The following is a 24,661-nucleotide window of genomic DNA, read 5'->3' as shown; positions in this document are numbered from 1 at the left end:
AATGTCCCGCAAAAAATGTGAAGCTCAGGGCCAGTCCAGACACTGTGAACAGGGGAAAGTCAGGCAGGGCCATCACCTCCTTGCTCTGAGCACTCTACTTCTTTTAATGCGGTCTCCAAGGTCACTGTTATGGCAGCTTCATGACACTCCTGACTCATAGTGAGCATAGTATTGGCTAAGCTCTCTTCGCACATGCTGCTACCCATCCTGGATTTCCTGGCTGAGCCGTGTGCTCTTGGTTTTTTTTTAAACTCACAGCCCTACTTAAAAACATGGCAGATCTTGCCTAAGTTTTCCATGGCACAGTCCGAAAGATCTTGCCATGGTGTCATGTAGTTTCTGGATTCCCCTTGGAATCTAAATAATTCAGAAGAAGGGAGTGTTAGGAAACACTGCCTTTCTCTCAAACAGCACCCAAACCCAGCGTGGAACAGAAGTCGTGGATGTAATTCTGAGAAAAGCTCAGCCCAGATTGAGGTTGGCTGAGGTCTCCAAAGGTAAGCCTCTCGCTTAAGGTTGTAATATGTGTTACTCATTTCCTTTTGGGAGCAATTAATTCTAATCTTAATGTCAGACTTAAAGGCCAAAAGAAAGTAGGTTGAATCTGCTTTTATTGACACTGTACATTTTTTCAAAGGCTGCAAGGTGGACTTGGATATTGTGAAACTTGCCTGGGCAACCCGCTGTCACTTGGCTGGGCAACCAGCGGTCCTAAGGATAGGCCTAGGCTCCCTGGGGGCAGCTCTCCTGGCCCTCCTTCCCTTTGTCATCTCAAGGGGGCTCCCCAGTCTCTTTGCTCCCTCTGAAAGTCAGGAGTACACAAGAAAAAGAAACGGACTTCCCTGGCAGTCCAGTGGTTAAGACTCCATGTTCCCAATGCAGGGGGGCATGAGTTTAATCCCTGGTTGGGGAACGAAAATCCCACATGCCGCATGTTGAAGCCAAAAAAAAAAAAAAAAAAAGAGTGCACAAGGCTGGGGGGATCCCCAGGCTTCAGAGTCCCCTCAACAAGTCTAGGCTGACCTAGCTGAAGTATTCAAATCTTCCACCCCAAGGGGAAGAGGCATTCGTGTATGTGTGTGTGTGTGTGTCTTCTGGTTGACATGGGGCAGCCTGGCTGGAGACTGTAGTGGAAGTGAGAGTGCTTCCCATGTACCAGTTATCTGCTGCATAACAAATTATCCCAAAGCTTAGGGGCTTAAAATCACAACATTTCTGATCTCAGTTTCTCAGGTCCTCTGCTTCAGGGTATCTCACAAGCCTACAGTCATCTCAAAATGTGATTGGGAAGGATTCGCTTCCTAGCTCATTCACGTAGTTTCTGGCAGGTTTAGTTCTTATAGGCTGTTGGACTAAGGTCTCAGTTCCTCATAAGTCCCTTGGTTCCTTACCATCTTGGTCTCTCCGTACTGCATCTTACAACATGGCAGCCTGCTTCATTAGAGCAGATAAGAGAGTGAGTGCTAGCAAGACGGAAGTCACAGTGTCTTGTAACCTAATCATGGAAGGGACATCTTATAACTTTTCCCATATCCTGTTGATTAGAAGCAAGTCACTAGACTCAATGGGAGGGGATTACACAGGCTGTGAATACCAGGAGGGATGATCACTGGGAGCCATAGTGTGTGACCCTATGGGGCAGGTGGGAGGGACAGATGGTGTATGAGGCACATGAGGCCTGGGATAACCATCAGCTATCTAGAAGGTGAACATAATAGGTTGTGGACGGAGGGCAGGGGCTTGGGGACCCAGGCTATGTCTGAGAACTCTGGGTCTGAGCAGCCTGTAAGATTAGGCCCAGATCTGGGTGTGTACTAATCCTAAGCCCCCCTGGACCCAGGCTGAGTAACCAAGGTGGGGGTTGGCTCTCAGACTTCTTACTACCAAGCCACTTTCCTAGGTCTGCATGCTGTGAGCACCCACCGCAGGCAAGGCACAATGCCAGGCACAGCATTAAAGTGCTGTGGGTATCCATTCATTTGTAATAATTCACACAGTGTAACTGCAAAAGCACTGGGTCAGAGCCTGGTGTCCCAAGTCTAGTGTGGGCTCCATCGAAATTGCTGGTGACCCCTCTTTGGGCTTTAGCGCCCCGTGCTATAAACACTATTGCAGTAAAACTTCCCCCATTTCACTTCACCCCCGATCACTTTGAGGTTGTTTTGAGAACTTCATGAGATAAAGACATGGAAGGGCTTGGAAATAAACTATCACACTACAGTTTACAGAAAGTTTCATATTATGCTATTCCATTCTCATGTTTGCGTTCAGGGGAGGGGGACTCAGATTCACCAAAGGTTATGCTAAAGGGACACTGGAGTCCATCTGATTACCCCCAGGCACACACATCTACCCAGTGTATAGATGAGACTGCCGAAGGGAAGGGACTCATTCAAGGTCACGCACAAAGTTGGTGGCTGTGGAGGGGTGAGGCCCCGAATCTTCTTTTTTTTTTAATTTTAAATATTTTATTATCTAAAGTTATACCCAAAATTGTGCTTCATTTTTTCCTATACTACACTATACACTTTAACTCGAGGACATTTTTAAAAGCAATACATTTCAGAAAAACTGGAAAAAATTCCACTAGCTATAAGTTATTTAAATATTGCTTATAGAAAGTATGAAAGAACCATGTAAACAGCATACACCTAAAGGGATGAATGCTTAACATAACAGAGTACAGTGTTTTTCATTCACTGATAATCTAAGGGTCAATTTCTAGATGTTTCTTTGTCTTGTATGCTTCATTTGTTTTATCAGCAAGCCGAGGCCTATAAGGGATGGCTTCACTACTCCTCCGACTCAGATCCATCTTCATCTTGACTCATCTGGAAGTAACGAAGTTCGTAAGTCTCCTCCTCAGATGCAACCCCCGAAGCCGATCACCAAGATTGTTCTTTTTAAGGTATTTCTTGGTAAGATATTCCAAATACCTTTTAGAGAATTGTTCCTCAGAAACAACCATGATTTTATTTTTGAAGGCTTTAATGTGAACAACATTCCCAAGATTTCCAGTTTTTCCTGGAAAAACTTTAACTTTCTCATGTAGAAACTGTTCAGAATTTCCAGAATCAAAAACTCCATCTTCTCCGGGATGAGTAAGATCCAAACTAAACTTCCAGGTTGACTTCTTAGGCTTCTTGTCTTTCTTCGGCACCATCTTGAAGGCTGTCCGTGCGATCAGAGAGCAGCCCTGAGCCTTTTGACTTCTAGCCTAGTGCTTCTCTGAACCAGGAGCCTCATGATGCAAAGTGTTATCACCTAGAAGCTCTGGTGCCCAGTTGCCTGGTTTCAAACTGCTCCTACCATTTCTTATAGTTCATGGTCACTATCTCCCACCAGCTTACCCATTGTGACTGGTATCAGAGAGGGAAGGCACTGTTGCACCCATGTTATTGCTGGGGAAGTTTAGGCTGAGACTTGCCCTGGTACCAGAGCCAGGACTTGAACCAGTGCTTTTCTGACGAAGGCAGGCAGCCTCTCAGAAAATAGGAAAGTACCAAACAATGTTCAGATTTGACCATTACTAACAGTATATCAGACTCCAGGTTCATTTCGTGCATTTGTGTGTAGCCTACAAGGGGTAGTGGGGGCACAGCCCAGGTTTCCTGAGGATGGATTCAGGAGGAAACCTTCAAAATGAGACCTGAAAGCCCCTTGCTGAGAAGTGAGGTGTCTGCCAGGGCATGTAACTCACTGGCCAGCCAACCTTGCAGTAGCGTTTCGGGAAAGTCGTTTATATTCATTATAGTTTGGAATTTGGGTGGAAAGCCTGTTTCAGTTCTGGGGTTTTGCTCTCCTATCAGGCCAGCTGCAGGCCCAGACGGGCCCCTGCTGGAAGTAAGTCAGCCCTCCTCCCGCCAAGGAAGAAGGGCCCTCCCGCCTGTGGTCGGTGCATTGTACTTGCTGGATTCCAGGCTGTCAGTCTCACAGAGAGCTCCCCGGATGCTTAGCCTGCAGATTGTTTTGTTAGGTTTCTCCTACAACTAATTTGGAAATTACCCAGCTACCCACAGCCTCTCCCAGGTGTTCTGTAAACTACGGGCCTGCTCCTGCAGCTTTCGCCTTGGTGGGACCAACGCTGGCTGAAGCTGGGAGGGTCAGGGTGGGGTGATAGGAGGGTGAAAGGAGGCCCACGATGGTAGAGCTTGTTTTAAACAACAGCCAGTCCCCTTCAGCTTTGGCACTAACCATCCTACTTTGTAGGATCTGAAGCAAGCAGATCCACACACTTTGCAGACATTATCTTTAAGCCTCACACGCCCTGTGGAGGTAAGTCAGGGACATGTGGAAGATCCACCCTACTTAGAGGCCCAAAGAGAGAGGATTTCCCCAGAGCTGCAGTCAAAACCAACACGCAAGTCTCCTGATTCCCATATCCAGGAAGGAAAAATCCTCATGTTTGATTCATTTTGCTGTGAACTTTGTTACACCTGGGTTGAATCCCTCTCAGGCAAAGGTCTGTGACCTTGAGCTTGTCCTCTTTTCTTGGACCTCAGTTTTCTCATCTGAAAAAAAATACACCTGAAACCTGCTACTTCCCAGGGCAGTTGTGAAGATCCAAAGGATAGCATATGTGGAAGCGCTTGGTACACCCTGAACACAGCCTCTCTTGGGTAATGTCAGGGTTACCTTAGTCAGCTGTGCCACTGCTGAGCCACTTGAAGCTGGGGAAGAGCAATGGTGTGGTGAGAGCCCTGGACAAGGGCCTAAGATGTTAGCTCATTGTACAACCGTGGAAAGTTACCTTCTCTGGTCCTTGTTTTTTCCTTCTATAAAACAAGGCGTGGGACTAGATAATTTTTCAGCTGTATTTTTTTTTTAAATAAGAATGGCAAAGGAAATCTCAAAGGGAAAACCAAGAATCAATTTTTTCCTGCTCCATAAAGGTCACCTTCTTTATTAGTTAGGATGCATTTGGCTGCAAGTAACACAGAGCCCAAAGAAAAGAGGCTTAAACTTAGAGGACGTTTGTTATCGCCCACAGGTGTAAAGAATTGTTCCAGGGTTGGTTCTTTCAGCAGCTCAGTGATATCATCAGGCCCCCAGGTTATTCCCACCTTTTGGCTCTGCCATCCTAAGCAGGTTGGCTTGTTCTCTTAGGCTGGTACCCTCCGAGCCCAACGTGTCTGTCACACTTCCAGGAGTCACACTCTAACAACATTAAGAGGAAGAAAATGGCTATTGCTCTCCCCCTGTCTCTTTAAGAACAAAGAAATATTTCCCAGAAGCCCTGAGCAGACTTTTCTGGACATCTCATTGGCCTGGAAAGTATCCTGTGTCTGTTTCTCAATAATCACTGGCAAGAGTGATGGAATCATCACCACGTTTACCTTAGACAAGTCCAGATTGAGCCGGTGGATACTCCAAGGGGTAAGACTTCCCCTAAAACACATGACCAACTGCAACCTGAACAAAATCAGGGTCTTGTGAGCAGAGAAGAAGGGGAGAAAATGGCTGGGTAGACAACTAGCAGTTTGGCACAACTTCTTCTTGAATATGCCAGAGAGTGTATTGTTTTACTTCTGTCCAGAGTTGTCCACTATATGGTTGTCCTCAAGATGCTCCATCTCAGCTCTACCATCAAGACCCCTGTGCCCAATCCCCATGATAAGACATTGTTCTTTCTTTTGAGCATGGGTACAGGAAAAATGTGGGCACACCCCACTTCACACAAGGTTAATTATGAAGTTTTGATGAAATTTAGGATAAAAGGAAAGTGTTACATGGGAGGGGGAAATTTTGAAAGTGCTCATATTAATTTTCTCATAGTGTAAGAAACCCTTCATGGGACTGCTCACAAACATGCCAAGCTCCTAATCTCACTCCCTTGTCCTGAGGTCTGGACCTCTGCGAGAGAGTGACATGATCTGTAGATGTTTGAGCTGAATCACACATTGGCTGCTGTGGGGAATGACTGAGGAGAGCAGTGGAGGGAGCAGGGAGCCCTGTTAGGAGGCTGGTGCTGTGATCCAGGAGAGAGACGATGGAGCCTCCTACTGGGTTGGTGGCCTTAGACGTGCAAGATGGGGTTAGGGGGTTCCTAGAGAGGTAATGGTCAGAGCAAATTCATGGTGACAGGAACACACAGGGGAGTCTGGGAACAGCAAGTGGGGCGTTGGCTGGAGGCTAGATGTGTAGGAAGGGCAACTATGGGAGATGAGGCTGGGAAGAGGGTTGGCATAAGGATAATGGAGGGCCCCAAGTGCCAGGTGAGGAGTTTGGGCTTTCTGTTGCAGACAGCAGGGAGCCTGCTCCCATAGGACTGGAGCTCAGGTTCAGGAAGTGAGGCTGGCAGTGGGGGCAGAATGGAGGGAGGAGGCAGGAGCATCCATGGGGAGGGCTTGGCCAGCTGCTGGGGGTTGAGAGCAGAGGCAAGAGTTAGGCTCTATGAGGCTGTGCTTCTCACACGTTATCTCTGGTTGTTGAATGCCTCCACGCCTGAAAAATCATAGCTGGGGCTCTGCTCTGCCCACACTCCTGGGAGAAGCCGCTCCAGGTTCTCAGATAGTGAGATAAGCCAGTGCTCTGCACCAGGGCTGAGATCCACCCTGATTCCGCCTCTCAATCCCTTCCTCATCCTGGGAGGGGCTGACAGTTGATCCCCAGGGCCTCTCTGACTACATGCTTCTGCACCAGGTTAACCCTTCTGGGCTGAGCTGGAAATTTGAGCCTCAGATCTCAGAAGAGGGGTTGTGGGGCTGGCAGAGGGGCATGGGGAGCTCCATAGGGAGCAGTCATCCTTTCCACCGCAGGAGCTCTGCAAAGGCTGGCTTTGGCCTCAGCCCGGAAAGAAGACGCTGGAAGGAGGGTAGGGACAGGCACCAAACTTGTTAAAGACCTCCTATCCTCACTGCACCCAACCTGTTGGTCCTGCTTTTCCTTTAGTTCACTGCTCAGTTTGGGCTGAAAAGCACCAGTCACACTGCTTTCCCTTTGGGTGGTTCTAAGCTATTTATTTAACTGATCCCAGGCTCAGTTTACCCATCCATACAATGGAGGGCCCTCCCGCAGCTGCACTCCTTCCCCATCCCTCAACCCCCACCTTCACCAACCCCCGTCTGATTACTTCCATTTCCACACTGCCTTTTATGAGGGTGATAATCAAATGCAGTCTCCCTTGAGGGAGGCATAAGTTCTAGCCAGGCTTGGACACTATGAGATGTTGGGTAAGTCCTGTGCCCCTTTAGCTCTATAGAAGCTCTATACGCACGCATGGTATTCCTATTTATTCCTATTATTGAAAACTCATGTGAGCACTGAGATGAGAGTCCTGGTTCTTCCACTGAGTTGCTATGTGATCCTGGGAAGAGAGCCCAGTCTGGTACATGCTCCTTATCATCAGGGACTTTTTTCGGCTAGTTGTCCTGTCATGCCGACCCCCACCCAGGAGTCAGCACTTCTCAGGAGCAGGATGAGCACAGAAACCAAATTCTCCAGAAAGGTGTGGGTGTTTGGGGTGGGGGAGGATTCATTAGGATGCCCAGGATCGTAGGCTGTCCGAGGGGTACTTAAATGCTCTACTGGAGGATCCTTCAGCCCAGATGGACTCAGAGGTGGGGGCCTCTTCCTGCTGAGAAGAGAGCTTTATTTTTCTCCTAAACCCCAACAAGCCCAGACTTGGGGTTGAAGTTGCCAAGTTTAATCCATACTTGGGCAAATGAGTGCTGCTTATGGAGGGTACAGAGACCAGAACCCAAGGTCCCCAAAGTGGCTCAGCAGGGAGTCAGGAGTTTGGGTTCCTGCTCCGGCTCTGACAGTCCAGCTTTCAAGATGGTTTCAGATACACTCTCAGTGAATGTCATGGTCATGGTCACCTATCAGACAGGGAACATGAGGTGAGATGCATTCTAAGGGTTAGGATTCCAAGACTGTAAAGCACACCCAAGGGAGGAGGTGAAGGGCTCCACCCTAGCCATCTCTTCTCTCTGCAGCCATCTCTGGTTGGGGTTCTTGCTGAGAAACAGGAGCCTTCTGGAAGTTATTCTGGGATCTCTGATTTCAACAACATAACACGTCCTCCACCCCCACCCCACTTCTCTAAAGCTCTGCCTCTCTGCCCAGGGCATATGAATCACTTGAGGTCTTGTTGAATTGCAGGTTCTGGTTCAGTAGATCTGGGTAGAGCCTGAGAGTCTGCATTTCTAGCAAGCTCTCAGGGGATGCCCATGCAGCTAGTCTGTGGCCCACACTTAGAGCTTCAAGGCCTCAGGGCCTTAATGTCTTGTGCAAAACAGCAGGGAGGGCAAGCCTCCTGCTCTCAGCTTCTCTACTGGCGCTTGGAGAAGTGCATCCTGGATTCAAATGACCAAAAAAGGGGGAGTTTGTGAGGGTGAAAGGGGACCTGCCACCCAGCTTTGTAGATGGTGAAACTGAGGCCTACACAGTGCAGGAAGGAGCTTGTTCAAGATCTCACAGTATTTTAGTGACAGAGTTGAGGCTCAGGCCTCTTGCAAAGGAAAAACAAAAACGAAAACTAGAAAAGATACTCACTGAGGTGTTTGCTGTGTTTTCTCTGGACGAACTATGGGTTCCTTTGATTCTTCTTTTTAAGTTGTATTTTTTGTTTGTTTTTTACAATGAACGTGTACCAATTTTGTAATAAGAAAAAAATTAATTTTAATGAAAAAATTCTCACAGAGTTCTTAGTAAATGAGATTATGTTTATGAGCGTGCTGGATGAACTGTAACTATGTGCAGCAGCTTCAAGTCAAGGTGTGTAATTCAGCCCAAACCCTCCGGAATTCCTTTCAGCGAGGTTACCCTCACTTCTTCTGGCGCACGAATCACCGAGATGAGGAGGAAGGCCAATGCCGTCACCATCCACAACCGCCGCAAGCAGCTTCCTCCTCCCACTTGGCCTCAGCTGTGGGAACTCTTCCCCCAAAGTTCTGGCCGCAGGAATCTTTCCCCTTAAAACTGGGGCAGAAATTTCCCTAATCCGTTTTCGTAGTAAACAACCTCGGGCCAAGTCTGCTTTTGTTGCTGGTTTCCTAAGCTTAATTGCAAGCAAAGTTAATTTGAAAGAAAATGTTACAGCTCTGGGGCGAATTCTAACGAGCCTTGGGCAATTAGGGAAGAACGCATCTAATTACAGACCCGGGGTTGTGTGTGTGTGTGGGGGGGCGCCCTGCACACGACGCGGCGGGGTGCAGGGCTCAGAGACGCGCAAACGATTTCTCTGGATTCAAGACAGGAAGAAGAAAAAGAGAAACGCACCTCCGGTCTCTGAGCCCCTAGACGGGGAGCCGGGGAGGTTCTATTTCACGGTTTGGGGATTCGGAGAGTTGGATTGTCCCAAGACGCATCAGTGAATGTTCTCAATGTCCTAGAATCACGCGGACTGGAGGGTCCGCCCGGCCCGGCTGTGGATGAAGGGCGGCGCTCCCTCGCCTGCGCAGCGTCCTTTCTGGCCCGGCCGGGTGGCGCGCTAGCTTTGGGTGTCGCCGGCCGGCAGGAGGCCGAGAAGGGCTGACGCTCTCTCTTCAACACCTCGAGGGTCTCGCTGTCTCTCCTGGCTCCTGCTGTATACCCAGTTCCCTCCTCGCAGCGTCCACTCTCTCAGGGCACAGACCCTGGTCGATCTCACCTGTCGTCCCAGTTGACAAGGAGAGTTGGGGGCGAAGACGCGTGCGCTTTCCCTCCCTGTCTTTCTTGTTCCCCCGGCTTTACCGCGACGCTCCAGGAGACTTCCGGATAAGGCGGCGCTTAAATGTTAAAACCTTCTTCCCTCGTGTGCCCGGCGTTTTACAGTTTACAAAGCGTTTCTATCCCTCTTGACTCGTTTAACTTCAGGTGGACTCTGAGGGAGGGGTCACAAATTCCCATTCACAAATGAGGACACTAGGGAAAGGACTGGATTAACGTTAATGGCGCTGTCAAAGCATTGGACTTGGTAATTAAAACACAGAGAAAGGCTCAACCGCTGCATTAACTGGGCGCATAGACTGCCCTTTTCCAGCCCCAATCCCCCAGCTGGGCTTTAGGAAGACAAAGACAAAACCCCTGGGTGGAGGGCTTTCAATTTCCGGCCAGTGCCAACGAGGCAAGGCATCCTGATTTCTGCCTGGGAGAGCCATACTGTCTAGCTGCACACGGAGAACCTTTGAATTTCAACCTGCAAGGATCCATACAGAGATAAGGGAGGCCTAACACCTAGATTCTGCCAAGGTCACAGGGCTGGGTCTGAAATCTGGACCCACTAGCAATAGGGTCAGTGCTGCAGCTGCCCCCTCCTCCAGGTGGTCATTTACCACCATCAAAGTCAGGAAGGACCAACATCTAGACATGTACCGTCTAATACAGTAGCCATGAGCCACACACTGCTACTGTGCACTTGGCTGTGGCTAGTCCAAACAGATGACCTGTAAGTGTAAAATACACTCCAGATTTTAAAGACTTGGTATGAAAAAAGTATCTCAACAACTTTTATATTGATTATATGTTGAAATGATAGTTTGGACATTAAATTGGGTTAAATACAATATATTATTAGTTAATCTCACCTGTTTTTTTTTAAATTAATGCAGCTACCAGAAAAATTTTAATTACACAGGCAGATTACATTATATTTCTATTGGGCAGCACTTATTTAGACAAATACCCGTCTGGACTGAATCACATTCACATGTCTTTGTGAACAGGATAGTGCAATCCCCAGAATTAAAAATAAAAATTACCAGTGGTTTTCAGTCTTCTTTCTCACCCCCCCAACTCTTCCCTAGCAAATTAACTCTGCAGAAAGAGGCTGCATTTCTCTTGTCAGAACTCACTTGCTCAAAGATCTTTATTAAAACAGTTCATCTGAACACTCAGGTTTATCTGAAAGCTGCACACGGAGCCTCTGAAATATTTAATGCTAGAAAGTTTTGCTACAGAATCGAAACTTACAAGATTTCTCGAGAGAAAGGTGGGGAAATGGTTGGATTTTTTTTTTCTTTCTGATTTTGGTCAGCTTGTTGCTTGAAACAAATAAAGGATACAAAGCAAAGTTAAACACCAGTTTCTTTCTAAAGCTTACTTAACTGATGGCCCCAATTAATTTTTCTCTTTCCTTTTGGCATGAGGAGGCTGCCAAGGTACGGCAGAGGGTACCAGGGATGGAAGAGCCTGCCCAACAAAATGAAAACTGTCATCAACAGGCTCCCTTGAGTCCGGTCATCTCTTTGAATTTTAGTTCACCCATTGGGTCCCAGGCTGCTTGATGAAAAGAAAGCGTGGGCAATGGACAAATGTATTTCTACCTGCCTCAATGGAAAACCGCACTTAGGACCCAGCAGTAATAGCTGCCAAATGATCACCACATCATGCTCAAAAGATTCACGAAATTATGATATAACCGGTGCCTGGAGGTAATCCAGAGATGCTTGTCATGAGCTCTGTTTCCATTCCTTGGAATAGGGTTAGGCCCTGGGTGGCCCACCCATGCTGCCAGATATGCAACAACCATGATGGGCCCTTAAAGATCATATGGGGGACGGTTGAATTCTGCAGCCCTCTTGTATTATAGATGGGAAAACTGGGGGTGTGAGTGATGGAACTGGGTTACACTGTGGCGCTGGGGCACCGTCCAGACTCAGAGCCAGGTCTGCAGTTCTCAGAGGCAGGGAAAAGCAGCCCCTGGTCAAGCGAAGCAGAGATCTTTCCCATTAAAAAAAATGGTTACTTCTTTTGCGAATTTGTCCTCCTCACCTTAAGTAGGAAGACACTATCGGAGCCTTTTATTGCAATAACGTAGTCAAAGGCACAAGAGATGGAACTGTGTAAAAAGACCCGAGTTTTGGTAAGTACGGGGAAGAGTGAAGTCATGTGATTCTCCACAATTCCCTTAGCCTCTGGTGTAGACACTACGTTGTGCCTCCTTTAGAGCCAAGGACCCTCCCCGGTAGAATGTCAGAAAGGCACGACCTTTGGAGCTTCGCCTCAGTGAGGGTCCATTGTCTCAGTCCGTGGGCCGAGGATGCCTCTCCCCACCTCCTCCCATTTTCAAAGCGAACCGGTGTGTACACGGTGCACCAGGAGGCTGCGCCTGAACCTCCGGCTCGGTCCCTCCTATGTGGCTTTCAACTCGATCCTCTCTCCAGTCCTGTCCTCAGGTTTCGTGAATACTGAGTTCGTAAAGGCAGTCGAGGTATCTATGAATTTTCGCCTGTATGCTCGGCTCACATGGCGGACACAAACCGATCCGCTCCGCCTGGATAGGCAGCCGCATGGCGAGCGTGGTAGGCGCCTCCATTGCCCCCTCCGAGCTGCCCACCAGGATTGTAGCAGGGCCCCAGTGCTCCGAACTGGCCGGGCGATGTGCGCCCATAGAAGTCCACTGCAGTCTCGACGCCGCCACTGCTGCCGCCCGCGGGGGGCGAAGCGGGCCCGGCCAACCGGCCAGCCGCTGCGAAGAGGGCGCTGCCGGCCCCTTGCGAGTACGCGCCGTCTGGGCCCGCGTAGGCGGCCGCATAGGCGGAAGTGTTGGCAGGTCGGGCGACGGCGCAGCCTGAGGGCTGGTAAGCGGTGGTAGTGGCAGAGGCGCCGGCCGAGGCAAAGGCGCAGGAACCGGAGGGCCCTGACGGCGCGGGGCCCAGTTCTGGGCTGAGCGGCCGCTCAGGCACCAGGCCGAAGACGCGGCACGGGCCTGGGGACGCAGCCGGGTAGTAGACCGGGGGCGGCGCGGCGAGCGACGGGGGGGCATAGCCTGCATAGACGGCGCCCGGGTAAGGCGGGCGCGCAGCGGGCACCCCGCCCGGGAAAATGGCGGCAGCGGCAGCGGCCGCGGCAGCAGCCGCAGCGGCGGCCGCGTCGTGCATGTAAGCCGGATAAGTGGAGAGATCAGAGCGCTTGAAGCGCTTGCGGCGGCGCAGGAAGCTGCCGCTCTCGAACATGTCCTCGGCGTTGGGGTCGAGTGCCCAGTAGTTGCCCTTGCCCGGGCGGCCGGCCTCGCGCGGGATCTTGAGGAAGCAGTCGTTGAGTGTGAGGTTGTGGCGGATGCTGTTCTGCCACTTTTTGGGGTTGTCGCGGTAGAAGGGGAAACGCTCGGTGATGAACTTGTAGATGCCGCCCAGCGTGAGGCGGCGCTCCGGCGCGTGCGCGATGGCCATGGCAATGAGCGCAATATAGCTGTAGGGCGGCTTCCCACGCTGCAGGGGGCGCTTCCGCCGCCGCCCGCCAGCGCCGCGACCCGCGGCCTCTGCGGGGACCCCGGCCCCCGCCTCACCGCGCTCCTCCTTCACGGCCGCCAGCGCCTCCGGCTGCGGCGGCGGCGGCGGTGGCGGCCCGCTCTCCGCCGTCATGGCGCAGCCGTCCCGCGTCCCTGGGGCGTCCCCGCTGCCCGCTGCTGTCGAGGGTCGGGGGCGGGTCTGGGAGCTGCTGGGCCCGGGACGCAGGGTAACGGGAACCGACGCTGGGGCCCTCTGCAGAGAGTTCAGGGTGTCCTCGCAGCTGGCACCGGGAGCACAGCTTTCCTGGCAGGGGCGCCCAGGAGCTTTGGCGCCCGTAGTTTCCGGGCTGGCTCAGTGCGGACAGAGGCTCAAGAGTGTCCCGCCCACCGACGGCTCTGCTCGTGTTCTGGAGCTCGAAGCCAGGCGCCAGCAGCGACGTTGGGACCCGGACGAGGCTCTTGTCGCAGGCTGAAGGGTCCTTTGCGCGCTGGTGCCAGGAGGTCACGGGGTCTGGAATTGGTCCTGGGCTGGAGCGCCTGCATCAGTTCTGGGCTTCCTGCTGATCTGAGGATAACCGTCGAGGTCCTGAGCGCAGAGGAGGCTGCGGGCCCCAAGGTCTGAAACGAGAGCAGTTAGTGCAGGCGTGGGGACACTCTGGTGGGGGCCGCCTAGGCGGCGCCCCTGCGGCCGGGGCCGCCGAAGGCGCGGAGGGCAAGGAGGCGAGGCAAGGCGACGGCGGCGAGGTTGCGGCGCGGGCCAGGCGGGGTGGCCGGCGACTGTTCCTCTCCGCAGGTTTGGCCTCAAGCCGCCAAGACCGCTGGCGAGGCGCTTCCCTGCACACACCCGGACCGGCTCCTCCCTCCGCGGGTTTCTCCTCCTTAAAGGCGCCAGGAAGCTTGGGGCGGTGCCCGTTCCCCGCCCGCCCCCCGACTGCCCGCCCCCTGGGCCTCGGCGCACCTCCCCAGGTAGGAGATGCTGTGGCGGCGCGGCGGGTACACCACACGATCTGAGCATGGAGGTCCCTTGGAGGTCTCCTGGGCCGGTCCTCTGCGCGCCGACGGGGAGACTGAGGTCGGGAGAGGCCAGGAACTGTCTCTGGAGACCTCGGCGCCCGAACTCAGCGCTTCGGGACTTTACCAGCCTCTATAGAAGGCTGGGACCCGCAGGTGAAAGGAAGGGCTCGCCTCACCTTTTTTGGCTGGAGAGGGTGAGAATTGGCTGAGGGGCGCTTGGTTCTTGAGGGTGGGGGACGAGGAAGGGAGAAGACATTCCAGGTGGCTGGCTTCCAAGGTCTTTCAAGGATGATTTATTTTCAAACCCCAACTCAAGGCTGCCCTGGCCATTCCCCATCCAGTCCCTCATCTTTCAGGCAGGATTCCTAGGTCCGATAGAGGAGGTGACTTGACACGGTTCCACCGCGACTTCGCAGCTTAGCCGAACCTCACACCTGCCTGCGTCTCTGGTAGGAGTGCGTTTCCTCGACATGTACCAGAGGTAGCCACTTTCCCTCGGTGGGTTCCAGGTTCCTCCACTGTACCGAGGTTTTGTATCTCAATTGCTGATATTTAGGGAAAGGCCGCAACACCCGCCCCACCCCCCCGCCCTCCAATCTTTTATCTTTGGGTGGCTCGGGACCCCTCTCTATATGATGTGGAGTGACACAGCTTAAAGAGGATGGAGGCTAGGCTTCTGCCCTCTCGCGGCAACCTTCTCCTCCAGTTCGCCCAGCCAGGAAGGCTCCAAGTGGCTCCCAAGACCTCTGGGGGCAGCCGAGCAGCCCCTTCCCGCAGCGGGACGGAGGGCTGCGAGAGGTGGGGGCCGGGGTTGTGGGCGCACTGGGTGGGCGAGTCTCCCGGGGAAGGGGCGGGCAGACGGGACCCGTCCGCTTCGTGGGTGTCCGGTTTCGGAGTTCGTTTCCCGCCAGCTCCCTAAGGCCTGATTCGGCCTCGCTCAAGACCCCCTGCGGCGGCGGCCCCTAAGGTCTGGGTTCGCAGGGACACTTTGGGCCTGTCCCTTCCCGGTCACAAGCCCTGAATTTTCTCCTCTGAGAACTGGGGGCGGGAAAGCATGTGCGGATGTCAGGGGTGGGGCGTTCTACCCTTAGGATTTCAGGCTCCGGCCGAGACGCAGCTTTCCGCGGGGCTGCGGGTGCAGGACTGGGCGGAGAGAGCCGCGAGAGCGCGGGCGGCGGCCTTCAGGGGCTTTAGTCGCGTTCTTCGTGGAGATGAGCTCCGGGCAGGTTCAGCCCCGCCAAGCATTGGGCAACTGCCTTCGGAAGAAAGAGGCAAAGAGTTCAGATCCTCGCTCCGGCGACCCGGGTGTGGAATCAAATTGAACGGTTTGCATGAAGACCTTCCTCAGCAGATTCATGCTCGAAAGACGGGAGAGGCTTTTCACTCGCTCAAAAACCTCCCAGCTTCCTTCCTTCCTACTTTCCTCCCAGCAAAGTAACGAAGCTGCGAAAATCCAGGTTTCATCCTGTTACGTTTTTTCAAAGGGAAAAAAAAAGTTTAACATTTTAACCAGATACATTATAGCAATCTTTTTATACTGGATTTTGTGGTTCTCTGTATTTCCAACATTCAGATTTCCAAATGTTAAATTTTGGACCACTATCCTAACGTGAATCCATAAATCAAATAATGTGATTCTGTAGTTCCAAGATTCCATGACCAGAAGTCTAAATTATTTGACTGTGATTATATTCCTATGACTTTAAGCTTCTGGTCAGAGAGTAAAAGCGTATTCCTCATATTTTAAGATGCTGGGAGTAAGATTTTGTGCCTGAAAATATGATGCCACTGCTGGGAGTTGTAGTTTCTCTAGGTTTTAGATATTTTTGCAGCTCTAAGGTACATATAACTTAATTTGAATTCCTGTCTAGGAATGTCTGATTGGAAGATTTGGGTCCTTTAAATCTACATCTCTCTTCTTATTTAATTCTAAAATATTAGTTCTAGATCCACTATTTTATAACTCAAATAATCTAATAATTCTTATAATATTTGTGACCATATGCTTTAATGACTTTATGATAGAGACTTTTAAGCTCCAATTACTATGGTTAGAAACCTCCATGTCTCACGATATTTTGATCCTCATTGTTTTGTGACTGTGGACCCATTGTAGACAACTGATCCTTTTTCTCAAACTTTGCGGCTACTGAGCTACACCTGTGCAACAAACCAAGCCTTAGCATCCTGAGATTAGATTTATTAAGATTATGATTCTAAGATTTTCATGAACAAAGGATCCTAAAAATTCTATTCCATAAATGTTTTATTCTAATAACACATTTCAAAATTCTGTACTTTGAAGATTCTATGAATCCATGATGTAAAATTTGAATTAAACGATTTGAGTGAACTGGGACAATTCACCCGTTTGGATCAAAACTATACATAAAGATCCCCTCGGTGCCAGGCCGTTTCCTCCATTTTCTCTCATCCAGTCTTCCCCTCTTCCCTGGTGCAGTGCTCCTTAACGTGTTTAGGGGTAACAGACCCCATTGAGAACCATTTGTAAGCTGTGGAGTGGGTCCCAGTCCCTTGGAAATCATTCTTCTAGTCCAGCAGCGGTGGGTTGGTGTTGATGTAGGCGGGTGCTGGGTGATTTCCATCCTCTTTGTAGCCGCCTTCAGCCCTGCATGTATCCCCAGCACCTTTTGGAAAAACCTGTCCCCTCACAGGCTATTTTATGTTAAATTTTGGGGGGAGGGGAGGAGTGCTGGTGATCTGTAGAAGATGCTGGTAGCTCTTCCCCTAACTGCTTTACCGAGTTTTGAAGTGCCCTCAGAGGGTTTCGTAAATATAAAGGAGGGGATCCAAGGAGTCATGGAAAATTCCTCCATATCTCTTGACCCAGATGCCCCTTCATGCAGATGCAGCGGTAGCCTGCTCTTCTCCTTAAGGGAATCTTGGAAATCCAAGCTGGAAGGAAACTAGGCCCAGATTGCTGAAGGGCCTTGCTTAAAGTCTTGCAGAGGAGGTTCTACACTGAAAGGGAAACTCAGGTTATTCAGGCTCCTTACCTCCTGGCCCTGAAGCCTCTCTGTCTTTTCCTGAGTTCTCAGAGCCTCACTTGTGCTTAAAGACCTCCTTACGGTGAGACAGTGGAAACTCCAGGCCCAGATGCTTGCGAATCAGATCTAAGAATCTCGGCACAGCCAGAACACAGTGACCTCTGTTTGGATTACTCTGGGGCAGTCAGTCAGGGTCAGTGGGCTGTATGGCCTCAGAGTGCCAAAAAGGGGGTCGGTCCTGTGTCACACACTGCCCAGCCGCTAGTCACAGCAGTGGCACGGAGTGAGAGCTCAGATTACAGCTAGCTCATTTACTGACCCAGCGGCTTTGAGCTATCTGCTGCCCTTCTTAGGCCTCAGTTTCCCCATCTGTGAAGTGGGGGACTCCCTACCTGTCGCCCCCCCCTTCCAGGGAGTCAAGAGGATGGAGTAGGGTGCATCGCCAACCCGTCATTATCTTCTTGTCTTTTTAATTGTTTTCAGGGTGAAACTTGGTTGTGAAAAAAAGACAAGCTGCTGGGGAAAATTCAAGTCATTCCCACTCATGTGCGGAAATGAGATGCCCCCCTCAAAGAAGTAGTGGTTGATTAAAGTAAAATGCTTTCTGCCCGCCTAGAAGGGAGAATGTGTGTGGGGAGGGTATTCCAGTCTTCGAGTCTGTGTGGATGTGGCTTTTTTCTGCTCCCACCGACGCCGCGCAGGGATCCCCGGAGCTTGGTCAGGGCAACACAGCTTCTAGCGCTTTCTCGCCATTGGTTCACTTAAATACTGTGAACAGAGAATTATCATCACCCCAGGACCAGGCAGAGAAACTGGGACCCAGAGAGGGGATCCTTCTGCTTCCCATCACCCCGCTTAGCTTGCACCCTGCCACCAGACTCCCGGTTCACCTCAAGGAAGCTCCCAATCCCTGCCTCAGAGCCCCCTCCCAACACTGTTATCTCGCCCCGGAATGGGTAGCTCAGGAACCTGCTGGGACATCCAGGAGCTCCGCGGCTGCGGTGAAAAGGGCAAGCCGACTCTGAGAGGATGCGGACTTGTCCCACCTCGCACAGCGAGCCAGGGTTCGAGCGGGCTCTGAGCCCGGGCCTTACCCCCGCCCCCAGGTTAGCTTCTCGGAGCTTCCTCAGGCGCTCAGTGAGCGTTCCTGAGCCAAGGACTGAGGAAGGCAAGGTAAGATCCTAGTCCGCTCACACCGAGCGGGAGAGAGCCGGGCTGTGGCAGTGGACTCTCCTGGGAAAGCCGTGGTCCCTAGCGGAGTTGGTGAGAGCAGGACCCAGGGAATTCTCAGCGAGGCCAGCAGGCGCAAGTCGGTTAGATTCTAGGACCTGGGGGGCAGGAGCAGTCCTCTAGAATCATCGGGCATCCTGGTTTCTTGGGTATTCCGAGCTCTATGCACAGCTTTGGGACTCTGAGAAGCAGGGAAGATTGTGAATGTTCATTTCGGGCTGCAGAGTTCATGGTTTGCAAGACAATCTCAAAAGGGCCTCTGATTAGTCCCTTTTCCCTCTCAAAGGGGAAACGCACTAGACTGGATTCTAGTACCGCCTGAGGTACAGGAAGATACAGTGACTTGTCTCCCCTCCCCAGGCCAGGCTCCGCCCGGAGCCCCAGGCCTCTGATTCCAGTCCTTGACCTCTCCTCCTGCCCCGCACTGTGACCATCAGGGCACCTCAGCCCAAGCTCAGTCCAGGCTCCCAGGGTGGGGACGTTGGTGCGGACAGGGGTGGTTAGAGCTTGGTACAGTGCCTCAGGCAGGTACCCAGCCCAGCTGGCTGGTTGCTCAGTTCCCACAGTGCCAGGTGGGCAATAGCATGGGAGCCCGAAGACACTTGTCCTTGGACACACATGTGCGTGGGCGGCCCAGCTCTCCTCTGGTCTCTTTCCTTCGGGCTTTTTGGGCTTTCTTTCTCTTTTTTAGCCTGAGAGTGTATATCTTTCTTAATCTCACCGTCTGCCCTTTTGCCTCCTTGGCCTGAATGTATCCTCCCTTTCTGGGCATGTATCCCCGGAGTCACTCGAAAAGAGAGCCTGTACACTTCAGCCAGGGTTGCGTTGCCCATATCAGCCTCTTCTCTCCTGGAGGATGGTGCAGACAGTGGCAGGGCTGGGACAGACGCAGGTTCACCCAGGAGGACCCTGGAGTGTGGGAGTCCTGATCCTCAGCCTTTCTGCCCAAGCACCTCTGAAGCCCTCAGCTCCCTCAGCTCTGCTGAGCCTGGCTGGGGAAGAGGGGAACACAGGGTTATACACGCCAGCCTTCTGGACAAATCTAAGGCTCCAAACAGTCCTCTCCAGCAGGGCACTCCCGCTGTTTGTCTCTGCACAAACTGGGCCACTTGGCTGCTCAAAGGCTCTCAATGCCTCTGCTTCCTCCAGGGCAAGATCAAGTACACTTTGCCTGGCCTGGCAGTTCAGGGCCCTTTGGACACAGTGCAGCCCCTTCCCACCCCTGCTCTCTTCCTTGGTCTTCCCTGCCCCCAGCTTCAGAGGACTGCCCTCCCCGCCCCCCCCCGCCCCCTGCCAAGTCTTCTCCAGTTCTCTCGCATAAATTCTTGCCCTCAGCCTGGAAAAGCTGGAAAAGCTGGCCCACCTCAGCTCAAATGTCTCCTCTTCTGGGAAGTCCTCCTTGATTTGCCTGAGTAAGTCAAACACACCCTCTTTGGGCCTGCCCCAGCATGTTTGGATTTTGGCACTTGTCACACATTTTTGTGGTGTAGTAATTTGGTTATGTGACTGTCTCTGTTCTTCTCTGGGAGCTCCTTGGTGGCAGGAAGTATGGCTTCCTGCAACTGGACACACGGGTCCCCAGCACAGAGCCTGGCTCAAGGAAAAATGTGGCTCTGCTATGAGAGCCAGTTACTTAGAGTCAGTCCTGGGTCAGTTTCTGTATCTACCTCTTCCCAGCTGTGTTATCTTTGGCCACTTATTCACTCCGAACCTCACTTTTTCGATCTATAAAATGGGGATAATATTAATGTCATAAGAGAGTTGTGATGGTTGCTTTTGTTAACTGCAAACACATGCAAAACTCTTCTATGTGCAGACACTGTTTTAAGCACTTTATGAACATTAAATACACTAACATATCAGGAGACCTGGGGGCAAGTCTCAGGCCTGTCACTAACTGGGTATTGGGGGTACATCCAGGAGAACAGGCAGAGTGCTGGATCTGGAAGGCATAATGACTTGATATGCCATCTAGGCAGGTGGGCAGCTGCAAAAGAGCCCAGAAGTAGGGATCTCGCAGATGATAGGGCTTAAGGGAAGGTTCAGACTCAGAACAGCATCTTCTACCCTAGGTTCAGGTATGGAGGCCTCTGGGATGATTCTGGGGCCATCTGAGAGGCACAGTTGGGCCAGCTTGGCCCTACTGGGCTGAAGTCTGAGTGTTTCGCAGGGCAGCCTCTCTCCCTGGTGTCCTGGAAACTTAGGGCATTGGATCTGTATGCAGCCCTGGTTTCTATCTAGGCAGATCTGGCCCAACCTTTTGGCAGGAGGGTTGGGGAAAGCTTCAACATTGAGCTGGGCATATTCAGAGGCATATTCTTTAGTCCTGAAGCCATCCACTTACTTGTCACCCAGTAGGGTAGGAGTCCAGGGGCCGTGGGGATGATGAGAGGATCTGGGCTTACCCTCCTGATATGGATTTGGACATACTCCAAGAGAAAGGAAGAGGTGAGAGTCCCTTTAGGGGGCCTCACCCTTGGTGGGTGTTGTACATGGCTCTTTGTCTTCTTTGAGCCCTGGCCAGGCCAAACTGGCCCCAGGTCCTGGGACCAAATGAACTACTGGAACTTAGCTCTGGGTCAGTGGAATAATACAATAGCTTCTATCTACAGGCTTCTATTACTTTTTTTTTCTAAGTTCTAACTTTCTCGTAGACAACCTACTATTTCTTATGTGTAATTTGTGGAGCTGTCTCTGATTGTGGGGACATTTGTTGACCAGAGATGATTGACATTGGTTTTACCCAGTGAGTGAGTCATACAGTCCAAGCTTAGGTAAGCAGCTCCACCTTCTTCTCCAGGTTCACTTCGCTTACCACCTTCTAGTACTCCTCCCTTGCGAACTGGCTTTCTGTCATTTATGGAACTGAAATAACCTAAGCAGACTAACAGTGATGGAAGAAAAGAGTGTGTCCTTCACACCACACCATAGCTCTGTTCAGCATTTTATCAATGATATACAAGAAGACATAGAAAGCAAGCTGATTGGGCTTGTGGCTGACCACGCTGAGGCGCTGATGCTGGTAGCTGACAGATGCAAGACTCGGAATAATCACCAGGTTGGGAGACTGAGCCAAAACCAACAAGAAAACATTTAAAAAACTGTTATGGAAACATCATAACATTACAGGAGACAAAGCCAGAAAGAAAAGTCACCCACATGCCAATTACCTATCATTCATCTACTAGGTTTTTCTATGTTCTGTTTTTTTTTCTCCTTTGTGTTCTTATGCACATATATATGTTTATATAGGTATAACCATAGTGTATGTACAATCCTGTAGTCTTTATATACAATGCATTTGCATTATTTTGTAAACATATCTACATGTTGCCCCCTACTTCCCATTTTTCATTTGTAGTTGGAAATGAAATGGTCTAGTGTTGATTTAACCCTTTTATGGTAGCTAGGCAATTAGATAATTTCCAGTATCTTTGATATAGGTGATGCTGCTATGTGTTGGTATAAAGAGCTTAGTATTTCTTTTGAATTATCCTTAAGACAAATTCCTAAGAGTGAGATTTATGGAATGAGGAACATTTTTGTGTTTCTTAATATAGTGCTACCAAGTTGTCTCTAAGGACATTTTGCAACTCACCACAATCAAGATAATTAACATATCCATCACCCCTAAAAGATTCCTCATGCCCCTGTGATTGGTGATTGATTCATTCCCCCCCCATATCTGTAGGCAATCACTGATCTACTTATGTCACTATAGAATAGTTTGCATTTTATTGAACTTTATATAAATGGAATAACACAGTGTATTTATTTTGTCTGTTTTCACTCAGCATAACTATTTTGATATTCATCTATGTTGTGATATCAATAGTCAATTACTTTTTTTTTTGCTAAGTAGTATTCCATTACATGGACCATACCATGGTTTGTTAATCCTTTCACTTGTTGGTGGACATTTGGGTTGTTTCCATTTTTGACTCTTATAAACAAGCTGCTATGAATAGTTGTGTACAGGTCTTTGTGTGGCTATGTTCTCACTTCTCTTCGGTAAATACCTAGGAGAGGAATATCTGGGTCAGATGGTAGGTTATGTTTAAATTTTTAAGAAATTGCCAAACTTTTCACAAAGTGGCTGTATTTCTTTTATTTCTTCTAGCAGTAGATGAGAGTTTTAATTGCTCCATCTCCTTACCAAAACTTGATTAGTACAGTCTTTTAAATTTTACCCGTTTTAGTATATAGTGGTATCTCGTAGCTTTAATTTGTATTTCCCTCATGACTAATAATATGTTTATTATCTATTGCTGTGTAACAAATTACCCCCACATTAGTGGCATAAAACAACAAACATTTATTGTCTCACCATTTCTATGGATCAGGAATCTGGGTGTGGCTTAGCTGGGTGTGGTTAGCAGAACTGACCCATCTGAGCTTAAAGCTGCTTTGGAGTAGTGCTGGATATGGGAAAATTGGAGAGAAGAAGAAATGAAAGAGCAAAGTGTTGGAAAAGTAGACAGAATTGTCAGGCTGAAAAAAAAAAAAAAATCGCCAGGCTGTAGTTTTCCTGCTAGATGGAGGAGTTTGCATTTCCAGATGATTCTAGGAAATGGAACATTTGTTGAACAATGTACGTGTATCAGGCTTTGATGTTAGTTCATTTAATCGATCCTCGGAACAGTCCCATTTTAAAGATTTAGAAATTGAAATCTGAAAAGTTAAGTAAAACTTGGCCAAGGCCATATACTTGAGATGGATTTGAACCCCCCTCTGTTTCCTGTCAAAGCCCACTCTGCCTCACAGTGTCATTGCCTCTAGAGCCCATAAGACCTCTTTGAGTAAGTTCTAGTGGACAGTAAGAAGTGCAGATCCTCTGATCACTCAGGTTTCAGCTGATAGCCTGGGTTCTCCTTAGAGACTGAGTCATGTTGCAAAACCTCCCCGCATCCCCTACTCTAACAGGCTTGAGCGGCCTCTGTAAGGTCCACCTCAGTTAGCGAAAGGACAGTAGGTCTTTGCTCTGGCTACCTCCATGAATGATATCTGCCTTATAAGGGAAGAGTCACTGGTGGCCCGACTTGAGATGCCTTCTGCCCAGTCAGCACCCCCTAATCCAACACCCCTAGACACAATAAATCTTAGATGTGAAGCTGCTTCAAATTTTAGCTCCAAGTAGTGAGTGCGTGTATGATCAGGCCACGCAAGATGGCTGTTCTCTTGCTCTCTGTACCTCCTCTGCTCTACCAGTCCCTGCCTCACCTATACCCTACTCACCTGACTGACCCTCCCTCTTGATCATAGAGCCTAATCAGTAGATGCCTAGGTACGTTCCTTTGGCCCCAGCTAGTGATTGTTCTAATCTTTAGATCAGAACGTCTCCACTAGGACAGTTTATCAAAGGGTAGTGAGGGGCACGCACCTCTGACGGTTTCCCTGGTAACCGATGAGCCAACCTGATGTCAGTTCCCTCTATAACTGGTAACCTCCCTCTCCCCGCGATAGTGAAGGTGGCTGCCTGCCATCCGTGTCCACAGTGGGGTGTCACTCCAGGACCCTTTTGTGAGATCCCCTGTCCCATAAACCACTGTGTCTCTGTCACTGTCTTCGGGCTCTTTCTTCAGTCTTGAGGCTGAGCAAGTATAGGGCTTGTAGGCCTGCAGGCTGCAGCCCAACAGTGGGTTTCAGAAGGTCCAATCTCCTCTCCAGGTTCAGTTTCTTCAGCCATCGAATGGAGGGGGAAGATTTGCTTGGCTAGGTTAGTAGTTGTCCTGACCCCATGGAAGAGAAGACTGCAAAGTATGCTCCAGTCCACAAGAGCACTAGGCATTGTCTATTGATTAAGTCATTCATAGGTCTTGTATATATGTATGCTTACTTTTCAAGTGTGTGTAAAGTTGCGTCATAAATAAAATGCAAATCCATTTCAAGATGTTACCGAAGTTTTGGTCATTTTTTGGACCTGAAACTTATCAATCAATGTTTACTAAAAAGTATGTCTACCTTACATATATGTGTGCATGTTGTGAGAACTGTGGAATTTATAGCTGTTAAAAAAGTATTCTCACACTCAAAGCAATTGAAAAGCACTAACAGACTCCCCACAGTCTCTCTAGCCAGCTGGAGTAATAGTAAACGTATTTAACAAACAGTATGTTGTTCAATGAGTATAAAGTTACAGTTATACAAGATGAATCAGTTGTAGAGATCTCCTGTAGGACATAGTGCCTATAATTAACAATAAGGTGTTGTGTGCTTAAAAATTTGTTGAGGGTAGATCTCATGCTGAATGTTCTTA

General features: G+C 50.0%; 2 protein-coding genes and 1 pseudogene across 2 annotated transcripts in view; all 3 read right to left on the bottom strand.

Annotated features, from left to right (window-relative positions):
- Positions 1 to 2,792: 2,792 nt before the first annotated feature.
- On the bottom strand, positions 2,793 to 3,163 carry LOC118897467 (annotated as a pseudogene).
- Positions 3,164 to 10,764: 7,601 nt separating this feature from the next.
- On the bottom strand, positions 10,765 to 14,061 carry FOXE1 (forkhead box E1). Its single transcript, XM_036854390.1, has one exon. It carries the CDS (start codon positions 13,284 to 13,286, stop codon positions 12,165 to 12,167), a length of 1,122 nt encoding a protein of 373 aa, XP_036710285.1. The 5' UTR covers positions 13,287 to 14,061; the 3' UTR covers positions 10,765 to 12,164.
- Positions 14,062 to 15,262: 1,201 nt separating this feature from the next.
- The window catches only part of LOC118896395 (molybdopterin synthase sulfur carrier subunit-like), a 33,411-nt gene continuing 24,012 nt past the window's right edge, over positions 15,263 to 24,661 (bottom strand). Inside the window, exon 2 of the mRNA XM_036854167.1 lies at positions 15,263 to 15,423. Coding sequence (XP_036710062.1) covers positions 15,263 to 15,423 — 161 coding nt within the window. The remainder of the gene's footprint in view (positions 15,424 to 24,661) is intronic.

The sequence above is a fragment of the Balaenoptera musculus genome, chromosome 6, assembly GCF_009873245.2.
Source record: "Balaenoptera musculus isolate JJ_BM4_2016_0621 chromosome 6, mBalMus1.pri.v3, whole genome shotgun sequence".
Taxonomy (NCBI): Eukaryota; Metazoa; Chordata; class Mammalia; order Artiodactyla; family Balaenopteridae; genus Balaenoptera; species Balaenoptera musculus.
The sequence above is the reverse complement of the archived record's forward strand: the minus strand, read 5'-3'. Positions and strand labels throughout refer to the sequence as shown.

Bases quoted from the DNA above. Each gene is read 5' to 3' on its own strand.
- FOXE1 (XM_036854390.1), bottom strand. From the start codon at position 13,286: ATGACGGCGGAGAGCGGGCCGCCACCGCCGCCGCCGCCGCAGCCGGAG.